This window comes from Vicugna pacos, chromosome 15 (assembly GCF_048564905.1).
Source record: "Vicugna pacos chromosome 15, VicPac4, whole genome shotgun sequence".
NCBI lineage: Eukaryota > Metazoa > Chordata > Mammalia > Artiodactyla > Camelidae > Vicugna > Vicugna pacos.
The window spans coordinates 21,849,717-21,861,737 of NC_133001.1; the positions used below are offsets into that span (position 1 = coordinate 21,849,717).

General features: G+C 34.8%; 1 protein-coding gene across 10 annotated transcripts in view; it reads right to left on the reverse strand.

The window, feature by feature from the left end:
• Positions 1-12,021, reverse strand: part of ACYP2 (acylphosphatase 2) — a 219,702-nt gene that overhangs the window by 99,320 nt on the left and 108,361 nt on the right. For all 10 annotated transcript variants that reach the window (XM_072937743.1, XM_072937742.1, XM_072937749.1 and 7 more), the window contains 2 exons: positions 8,270-8,286; positions 6,678-6,787 (listed from right to left, as the gene is read on the reverse strand). In XM_072937743.1, coding sequence (XP_072793844.1) covers positions 6,678-6,787; positions 8,270-8,286 — 127 coding nt within the window. The remainder of the gene's footprint in view (positions 1-6,677; positions 6,788-8,269; positions 8,287-12,021) is intronic.

A 12,021-nucleotide genomic window follows, 5' to 3' on the forward strand; every position in this document is an offset into this window, starting at 1 on the left:
TTTAAAAATATCTTATGATCTTTAAAATACGTAATTAAAATACATCACAATAGCATCTTAAGTAAATGAGAGATAAATGGACATAAAGGGTGCTACAGAGCTTGCATTGTTGGAAAAGAGCATAAAGTAATATCAGTTATGGTTGTATGTTGTATTTCCAGGGAAAGCACTAGTAAAAGGAATAAAAGAATATACAACTTCTAAACTAATAGAGAAAAAAAGTAGAATAATAGAAAATAGTCAATCCAAATGAAGGCTAGAAAAAGGAAATGGAACATAAAACTGATAGAACAAGTGGAAAGAACAAAGAAGATACAAATTTAATTCTAAATATATCAGTAATGCCATTAAGTTTAAATGGACTAAATACCCTAATTTAAAAACAAAGATTATATGACTACATAAAGAAACAAAACCTAACTGTTTACAATGGATACATATAAAACATAATGACAAAGAAACATTGAAAATAAAACAATGAAAAAAATTCTAGGCAAACATTCAAAATTAAGGTTGTGATATCCCTATTAATATCAGATAAAGTAACTTTAAAGCAAATAGCATTATTAACGACAGAAACATTCCATAAAGATAAAAGGCTTAAGTCACCAGGAGACTACAATAGGTCTAAATTGCATGCATCAAATAACATGGACTCAAAATACATAAAGAAAAAATTGACAAACCTACCAGAAGAAAGAAGCAAATCCACAATCATAATTGGATAAGCAGTCAAAGACAAAATCAATAAGGGTTTTGGACATTATGACTTGGTAAATTTGATTTCATGGCCATATATAGAACACTATATTCAATAATTACAGAATATACATTCTTTGCAAGGCATAGTGAACTTTTATAAAAATGGTCATATACTGGGCCACCATCTTCTTGCCCCAACAATCATCTCTTGATTTACTGGCCTGTTGTGTGGCAAGCAGTACAAACTTGGACTTGATAACAAACACATATATTGACGTATATATAAGTATATATATATGAAATCGCATATGCCTTAGAAAGAGAATACGCCTTCTTTTCAGGTCTCTTTTACAGCAAACATTGTTGGGTATCTCCCTAACAGCCATTCCTCTCTCTCTTCCTTGACACCAAATCCCACCTGCTAGGAGGAAAGCTAAAAATGCCAGAGACTTCCCTAACAGCACTTGAGGCCAGGGCACAGGCCTGAGATCTTGTTCTGTCCAGTGGGACCTGTAGAGAAATCTTCCAGAGTCTTTTAAGACTTTCCTCTCTGAGAAGAGAAGGTTGTGTGATGAAAAAGCCTCACATTCTTCCTGCCTTTGAATCAGTTTTGTAAGAGTGTGAAGGACTTGCAGGCAAGCAGAGGAGATAGAAAGCCAAGAGGGATCCAGAGAAACTGATCCCAGAGCCCTAACATAATGGTGTTCCAACTCTGGAACTGCCTGCTCCAGTCTTTTTGGAAAGTAAGAAAAACCAGCCTCTTCATTAAGCCACTTTTAATCAGATATTCTGTTACTTGCAACCTAAAGCATCCTAATTGGATCATCCATCCTAATTGATTTATCCAAAATAAATCATGTCATTGGAATGGTATAACAATCATTTTAAAGTAGAGATCTTCTAGGCCCCATTCTCAGGTCATAATCAAATAAAAATAGAAATGAGTAATAAAAGATGACTTTAAAAAATCATAACCACTGGAAATCTAAAAACACATCCCCAGAAAACCATTGAACATTAGCTCAAAGAGGAAGTAAAACATGAAATTATAAACCATCCAGAAAGCAATGAAAAGAACACTTTTTAACAAAACCTATGGAAAAATCAAAAGCTATATTCAGGGGGAAATGCCTAATCACTATCATTAACATAAAAGCACTAAAACTAAAGGGAACTACCACTCATGTTGAATATTTAGAGAATGAGCAGCAAAGAATTTAAAAAGAGGGAATTAATAATGACAAAAGTTGAAATTAATGAAATGAAAACCAAAATGTAGAAATGATCAATATATCCAAAGCTGTTTTTAAAGATATACCAATAAAATAGATAAATTTCTTCTGAGACTGATTAAGGAAAAAGGAGGAAAGAGTAAAATTATATAAGATTAAGAATTTTCAAAGGAGATATAGACACAGATACAAAAGAGATTTTAAAAATTATAAAATCTACAACTACAAATTTGAAAACCCTGGAACAACTGGATAATCTCCTAGCAAAATATAAATGAACATGGGAACAAGTGGCAAACTCAAATACACCAATTACAATAGACCAGACTGGAAAGATGATTAAAGGACTATCATTAAGAAGAAACCAGGACCAAGTGATTTCATAACTTATTTTAGTTAACTCAAGAACAGTAATTACAATATTACTTAAATCATTCCAGAATGAATGAAAAGGGAAACCCTCTAATACATTGCATGAACCAGTAAAACTTTTAACACCAAAATTTGATACAGTAACAACTCCCCTTACTAAAAAAAGGAAATCATAATCTCACTTGTAAATACAGATGTAAAATTTCTAAATAAAATATTAGCAAGCAATATTCAGCAGACTCAAAAGAATAACACACTGTGAGCAATCAGAGTTTAATTCAAGGAATTCAAGAGTGAAATTCAATGTAATGAAGCATGTTTACCAAAAATCAGCAGCAAATATCATTCTCCTTCGTGAAAAAATGAAACCATTTCAAATAAAATCAGAAACCAGACAGGGATACCTGCTATGGTTATTATTATTCAGCACTGTCTTGAGGCGTTTAGCAAATGAAATAAACACTGGGGAAAAGATAGACTTTTTTTGCTAAGTACACAGTTGTATACTTGAAAAATTCAATAGACTATACAAAACAAAAACAAAAACAAAAACAAAAACAAAAACAAAAACAAACAAAATCCAGTACAATTAATGCAAATATTTGAAAAGGTAACTCTATGACATAACATAAATATACGAACATCATTACGCTTTCCTTATTCTACCATAAGCACCCAGAAACAACAATGGGGAAAATATTCCATACACAACAGTGAAAAAAGCAATAAAATACTGTTATGGACTGAATGTTTTTATCCCCCCCAAATCCATACGTTGATACCTCATCTCTAATGTGATAGCATTTGGAGATGGAGCCTTTGGAAGGAAATTAGGTCATGAGGGTGAAACCCTCATGAAAGAGGTAAGTGGCCTTATAAAGAAGAGACCAGAGAGCTAGCTAGCCCTCTTTGTGACATAGGAGGACACAAGGAGAAGTTAGTAGTCTGCAACCCAGTAGCGAGCCCTCACCAGAACCTGACCATGCTGGCAGCCTGATCTTGCACTTTCAGCCTCTGTAACTGTGAGAATTTCTGTTGTTTATAAACCACTCAGTCTATGGTACTTTGTCACAACCACCCAAACTGACTAAGGCAAATACTTAGGAATAAACTCAGCAAGAAAAGCACAAAACTTATATAATGACAACCATAAAATCACACTGAAAGATAAATTTTAAAATCTGAGCAAATGAAAAGACATCTACATTCTTAGATGGGAAGATTTAATATCAGTTCTCTTGATATCATGAATATGTGCAATTAAAAAGCAAGTAAAATACGGATTCATAAAATAGAAAAGTTAAAAGCCGAGGAAACCTAAATCAACCATAGACTTTGGTTAATACTAATGCATCAATATGGGTTCATTAATTGTAACAGGTATCATACTAATGTAGAAGGTTAACAGACGAAACAGTAAGAAGTGTACAGAAACTCTCTGTACTATCTTCACAATTTTTCTGTACATCTAAAACTGTTTTAAAAAATAAAGTTTATTTTTAAAAACAGATTTGTAATAAAATTAGAAAAGTTTTCTTAAAAAAATAAACAAATATCATTTCAATTAAATGGATTAAAGTATCTTAAAGTTTAGAGAGAAAATAAATGCCCAAGAAAGCAAATAAATGAATGAACTATAAAGCCACTGTAATTAAATCAATATCAAGTATTAGTATCAGAACAGATAAATCAATCAGTGGACCAGAAAAAAGAATCCAGAAATAAAATCCAGTTTATATGAGATTTTAACATATGACCAAAATGCATTTCAATTCAATGGGGAAAGAGTGACTATCTAACAAATGGTGCTGGCACAACTGGCTACCCATCTGGTAGAAAATAGTCCCCAGTCTCATATTGTAAATAAAAAACAAATTCCAGCTGGAGAAATGCCTAATGTAATAAATAAAGCATCAAAAAGTTAGAAGGAAGGCTAAGAAACAGCACTTACAATCTGTTTTTTAACCAGAAAGGAAAAATAGCCATATCTGAGTTTACAAAAATTAAACACAATTTATGTTGCAAAAGCTATCATAAACAAAACTGACAGGCAAATGATAAATTCCGGAAAACAGTTGCAAAAGAGATAACAGATAATGAGCTAGTAGTCATCACCAATATACAAAGTGCTGTTAAAAACTGGCAAGAGACCAGCAATCCAGTGGGAAAATGGGTAAAGGTTGTGAAAAGAGAATTTGTGTGAACAAGTCCACATGCATGAAGATGCACAAACGAACCAATAATTAGAGAAACGTAAATTACAGTAAAAAATAACACGTCACTACTCTCAAACAGATAAAAGAAAAAGAGAGAGCAACAGTACCAATTGCCAACATGACGAAGATTTTCAAAAATGTAAATTGCTTACAGTTGTTTTGAAAAGCTGTCTGACAAATATTTTTAAAGTAGAAGTACATAGAAACTTTAGTCAACCAATCACACTCCTGGGAATTTATCCCCTAAAATAAAATCACCAATAAAGTGTTTATTACAGCATTGCTCTTATTGCAGGGGAAAAAATACAAATAAAAAATAACACAATGAGTTCCTAGCAATAAGGAATAAATAATGATATACCTATACTGTGGAATATTAAGCAGCCATTAAAAAGACTGAACTAGTGCTGTATGTAACATTTGACTTGGAGGGACTTTCCTAGGTGTATTTTTGAATGATAAAAGTGAGATGCAGGGAGGGGCATACACCATGATCCTGTTTTTAAAAAGCAGATATTGAATAAACCCCCAAAATATATGTGCACCCAAGTGAGTGTGTATATGTGTGTGTGTGTGTGAAGGACATGGAGACAAAACACAAAAGAAAACACACCAGGTTGCTAACATAAATGACTGTCAGTGTGGCAGGGGAGGGGGTGTGCAGGGGCTAGTGAGAAAAAACTGGGCAGAATGTATGATACAATTACATAGATGTTAAGGAAATTATCAAAAATCTGCTATAACATGGATTGGGATATAACATGATTGGCACGAGTGCCCATCCTCCATGTAGTCCTCATTCTCAAACTGTTTCATGGTAACTTGGCATTTTTCTCATCCATTGACCTATTAGTTCTGTCAATGTTAAGTCTCACAATCCTTTCTTTTTTGTATTTTGTGACAATCCTACTGAAAAATAGTTTTTTTCATTTACTGTCACCCATATTTTATGAAATTGAATTTGTGCACCCCACTTTTCAAGTTGGGGTACAGTTTTACACACAAATGCAAGTATGTACCTTATACACAAAGAAATTAGGAAAAATAAGAAATTGGTAGTTACAAGTTTCCTGACTGCTGAATATACATAAAGTGAAAAAACTAGTTATAAAAAAATGCATAAAGTATTCTATTTCAGTAAAAACAAGCAAAATCCTAAGTATAAATGTACTCTTAAATATTTTCAAGTGAAAGGCTAAGCTTCACAGAGGATTCACAAAGCCACTGGCTCAGGTTACATAAAGGGAGAGAAATAAATGGGAGGGACCAATTACTAGCTTTGCTTTTATACCTCCCTGTATTTTATTACTTCACTTATTATAATAAGCAAAAAAAATTATTGCTTTTGAAATCTAAAAACATTAAGTAAAGAAAACAAAGATAAATTGCAAACGATAAAATAAAATAAACTGGGTATTAATTAGTACCTACCTCATAAGATTGCTGTGAAGATTACATGAGCTAATTCATGTAAAGTGTTTAGTATACTGCCTAACGTGCTGCAAATGCTCAGTAAATAGTAGCTATTTTCACTTAGAGCAAAAACGCTACAGAGAGCAGTGGAAATCGGGAAGCTGAAAAGACAAGGTCTTTGAAAATGACGTGGTGTACAAAGGGCACTTTTTTCCCTATTACTGAATCTGTTCCCCTTGGACTGAGAGGACTCATTATGGCAACCATACAGCTCATCAAACACATGTTCATTGACAGTAAAAGTAAAATTACAATTAGATAAATAAGATGTTTAAACAATAAAAAGGAGATGGCAACATTTTTGCCTTGCAGGCTCTTTAAGAACTTCAAGAACCATCCTACAGCACAATGCTTCTGCCACAACCACTCCAGGTAAGCAATACTTGGACGGGGATGTTTTCCTCATGTTAGAGGAAACTGAACAGAACACAGTTCATACAGATGGGAGAGTGATGCTACTGCTCTTTTTGATGGCCTCCCCAAGTGGGAAATCCATTCCCAAAGGCAGAAATTCCGCTTTTGACTCCGAGAATTTCTTTGCTGGTCTGCCTAAAAGCATGTTAGATTACTGATAACCTACAAACTGAATTCGTTTCATCAATACTGCTGGCTTATTGTCCAATCACCAAACATGAAATCAGTTCAGAAGTTGCACGAGTGTGTTATTAGTCTTATTACTTACATAGAATTGACTTTCTCCTCGGGGCCTTGCACCTGGCCTGTCACGGTCCCTTTGCTGGTGTTCTTCACCCAGCCAACCACTCCTATCTTCCTAGCCTCATCTTCAGTGTACTGGTTTCAGGAGAAAACAAGAGAGATGAAGTCCATCATCAAAAGTCTGAGAGCATCCTGATTTTAACATTCAAAAAGTACTAAGCTGATCATGTTTTTCTACAATAGAGTCTAGGCCAACCATTGTGTAGCTGACCTATGGTAATAGCTATATTTACAAGATCCTTCACTGAAGTGGTATTTTTCATTAAATTCCACTTTCAGTAAAGACAGACATGTTATGAGAAGATAGACTGATAGCGGGAAGTACTTCAGAAAACAGCTTACATGACATGTTTGGGATCCGTAAAATTTGGCTGCGTTGCCCTCACGCCTGCTAACGCTACATTACATTGTCAATCTGGGTTCCAGGTGATAATCACTCCAAGATTCTTACTCACTGAGAAAAAATATCCAGTTATGATCAGTATCAAGTATTGGATTAAACGACTCCAATGTTTTCTGTTGGCTCTGGACTTGCCACACAAATGTTGTAATTGTCTCTGGGTAAATTTATTTCTCCTATTATTCTTAATAGTTTTTAAAAATTCCTTTTCCTGGTTCCAAATTCAGTTATGCTACTGCCAAATGAAAACCCAGCAATATTTTGGTTTTGAATTATTTGAACTACATCATACTAAAATTCTCATAGCTCTCGTCTGCTAGCCCTTTTTAGAAACATGCTCTTCTCCTGTTTGGGGGACAGGATGAACAAGAGCTCTACAACCCCGTGTCCCCAGCTGAAAGAAGCAACACAAACTGAGACAATCCAGCTGCTTGATGGGATTGATGGAAGGGCTGGTTCTGAAACTAAGGTGAGCCTTCACAGATAATAAGGAAAAAGGAGGCCATCTGAACTGCAGAGGGTGGGATCACCTCAAAATGCAGAGAATTTACTTGTGGGAACCTGTTAGAACCCTCAGAGGTTAGGAACAGACACCCAGCTACTGATTCCCAGCTCAGACAGTAGGTGAAAATACATGCCACATTAATATTTAGGAAAGGAGTACTATATTTAAAAAAAATAGGTATTTGTAAAGTCTTTTAAAATAAATATTTAAAAAGCAATATTTTAACTTGAGAAACCAAGGAAACACTTCCTTATGCAACATGGGCATTTCTTATTTTATAATTCAAAATATGTACCCTTGCCTGGAGAGTTTCTTCCATGCAGAACAAGTGGAAGATCCCATACTATGTATTAAATATACCTAATCAAAATGCTTTACTGGATCACCCTGAGAGAAGTAACTTTGAAATTCACAGAAATATTTACAAAAAACTAGGAAGGCTGTAATATTTTTAATAGACTGCTTTTAAAAGACATCCTTAATAAAAATCTCAACCAGTAATTTGAAAGAAATATGAATATTTCTTCATTTGCTATCAAGGACAGGAAACAAGCAATAGGTTAGTGCTAAGTAGAAAATTGCTCTGTCTCTGTGACTAGAAATAACTTGGGGGGGGAAAGGCAAAAATAATAAACAGATTGTACAGACTTACCATTCTGAAGCAAACACCTGTAGAAGAGAAGGATAAAAAGAAATGTCAGCTTGTCTACCTTTAAAAAAATTACATATTTCCTGACTTGACTGTCATATAATTTATTAAATAGTAAGTAAATGACAGAAACAAAACATTTAATATCTGAATGTATTAAGAAAACATTTTTTAAAAAATTATTTTCTTTTAAAATGAAAAGAGAAAAGAAAAATTTCTTTGGAGAAGAAGAGTAAGATTCTGAAACTAAAGTATAATGAAATGCTAAACTGCATATTCATTCTATTTAATTAATTTATTTATTGAAGTAAAATTGATTTACAATGTTGTGTTAGTTTCTGGTGTACAGCGTAGTGATTCAGCTATATATGCACATATTCTTTTTCAGCTTCTTCTCCATTATAGATTATTACAAAACATTGAATATAGTTCTCTGTGCTATACAGTAGGACCTTATAGTTTATCTATTTTATATATAGTAGTTTGTATCTGCTAAACCCAAATTCCTAATTTATCCCTCCCCACCTTTCCCTTTTGGTAACCAGGAAGTTTGTTTTTGATTTCTGTGAATCTGCTTTTGTTTTGTAAATAATTTCATTTCTATCATTTTTTAAATTCCACATATAAGTGATATCATATGATATCTGTCTGACTTCACTTAGTATGATAATCTCTAGGTGCATTCATGTTGCTGCAAATGGCATTATTTTGCTCTTTTTTATGGCTGAGTAGTTCATTCTATTTTAAAATGATAAATAAAACAAAATACTTATTACAAGAACAGCTAAGTATATTGGCATAAAATTTACCCATCCTCAGCTTTTAGAATGTCTTCTCTAAATTCAAGTTTAAATGTTATAGGACATTTCTATTTTAATTTTAATTCCACATTCTGGAAAAGGCAAAACTACAGGGACAGGAAACTGATCTGATTGACAAGGGCTGGGAGTGGGAAGGAGAGGAGAGCCCAAAAAGAGCATGAGGGGAACTTTTGGGGGTGATGGCACTGTTCTGTATCTCAGTTGTGGTGGTGGTGGTGGTGGTGGTGGTTACATGACGGTATGCTAAAAAGGATAAATGTTACTGAATGTAAATTATATCTCAGGGTTTTTTTAAATTAAGGGAAAAAAATATATTGGCAAATCACAGGGGATAGATCAAACCAATCTCAGAAAGGTCCAAAGATATTGCTTCCACAAACAGCAACTGAGCCTGGTTAAGAGGATACAGAAAAAGAGATCAGTGGCTTAAGTAATTTTATGTAGTTTTGTAAGCAGATTTATCATAACAAGGAGTATCATTTGTTTCCTGATGGTTGTGTATTACGGTACCAAATGAAAATGAAGAAAAAGAGCAGTGAAGCAATAAAAACAGGATACTATCACAAATGAAATTTTTATGGGGCTATGAAATACTCTAAAAGATACACATAAAATATGGAGGAATGATGAGTGGGGACTATTGATCTGAAGGGGAATCAGAAAGGCATTCTGTTATACAGATGGAGAGAAAGACAGGAGCTAGTAGATATCAAAGGAAGGGGCAGAAAATTCATGAGAAACTTCAGGTCAACCGGACCGTACAGAAGAGAAGACAAAACAGGCAGAACTGTCAACCGTGCAGTCATTTTATCCTAAGACTGAGGGGATCCTGGAAGATGTTAACCAAGTAGAGCTGAAGGTCTGGGTTCGGGCATAATGTGCATAGTCCCCTCTGAGTTCCTTAACAGTGCACAGCCCCAAATAATGCTGACATTAAGGAAAGAAAGCATATCAACTGAAGTAAACAGAAATTGGAAACATATGGTCCAGCTCTTGCCTATTCAAATTGTGGTCCATGAACCAGAGGCATAAGCATCACTTGAGGATTTTTTAGAAAATTAAGTTCTTGGGCCCCTTCCCAGACCTAAAGAAACAGAAACACTACAGATGGAGTCCAGGAATCCAGTTTTAATATGCTCTCCAGGTGATTTTATGCCCACTAAAGTTTAGAATCAATGGTTGGCTCCATCTTAAAGGAAGGTCTGGGGAAGGTTTGAAAAGGACTTATATTTCAGGTAAAGAATTGTATCACAAGGGGGAAAATGCAAATCTTGTAGGATGCTGCAGATCTGATGTGTTTCCCACCGATGCTGTTCAAGTTCGTCTTTGCATATCAATATTGCCTCAGCTATTTCATAAGTCGGCAGCACTAAGTGAAAAAAACTATGGACAATGAAAAGGCAAAAAACAAAAACCCTGTCCTGCGCTCTAATTGGACTTGGTATTGGAGCAGCCTATGCAGCCTGTCACTTTGATCACTGCTCCCATCCTTATTACCCACCACCAGAAATACCGGAGCTGCCAGAGAGAAGGTTGAAACATGCTGCCCACCCCTAACCTCCACCCCGCCGGCACCCCCATCCCCACCTCTACGCCTCCGTGAGGAATAATACCTTTCAACAATTATGAATCCCCAGCAGCTGTTTCACCATCTATTTACTGATGACAAAAAGGCCATTTGCTTACAGTTACAGGGTTTGAGAAATCTGTAAAAGAGGTACTCCACACATTGCAGAGTTAAGGAAATTACCTACTGCAGTCTACTGATATAATAACTAGTTCCACACAGACATAGTCTAAGAACAAGGCATCTCAGATATATTTAATAAGCAGACTATTCGACATTCTGACTATTCACTTAACAAATATTCATTAATTGTCTAATTCTAAATGCAGAGAATGAGATAAATAAATAAGACAGTCCTTGCCATCTAGGAGCTTACAGTCCAGTGGGGAAGACAGACAAGTCAACTGGCAATTGAAACGCAGAACACAACAGGGACAAACTTCTGATTATAAGATATGTAAGACTAGGGATGTAGGGTACAACATGATAAACATAATTCACACTGCTGTATGTTAGATATGAAAGTCGTTAAGAGAGTAAATCCTGAGTTCTCATCACAGGGAAAAAAAATTTCCTATTTCTTTAATTTTGTGATGACCTATACGAGATGATGGATGTTCACTAAACTTACTGTGATAATCATTTCATGACGTACATAAGTCAAATCATTATGCTGTATGCCTTAAACTTATACAGTGTGGTGTGTCAATTATATCTCAATAAAACTAGGGGGAAAAGAAAAAAGAAGAAAATGTTAAAAAATAAATAAAAATATAACTATGGTGAGTTGTAAAACGCATAAACCAGGATGCAAGTAGGAGTTCACAGGACAAACAAATGACCCAGTCTTGGGTGATTTTAGGGTAGGTTTATTGAAACAGGGTCTTTGAGATGGAAATGATGAGCAAAAATTAGTATGATGAGAATGGAATAACATTACACATGGAAGAGCATGTGCAAAGTCCCAAAACCGGGATCACCGTCTCCTGATACCATAGTTAAATATTCAAAACCATATCATCGCACTCATTTTACTAATGATTTCTAGCCCCAAACTTCGTTTAAGACTTGCTAAACAATAGCTTAATTCTGTTTCAACTGTTTCTAGAAAAATGCGTAAAGATGTTTTTACACCCTGGTCCAAGGTATCATTGTCTTTCAACTAATCCACAGCAACTGCCTCCTCAAGTAGTGTCCCTGCATCTAGTTCTGCCCTCCTACAGTCTAGTCTCCATAAAGCAGCCAAGGTGGTTTTCTTTTCTTAAGTAAAATAGAATCACTTCTTTCCCCAGTTTAAAACCCTATAGTAGCTCCCCATTTACCTTCAAAATAAAATATATTCTGGTTACCACAGCCTCCAGGCCCCT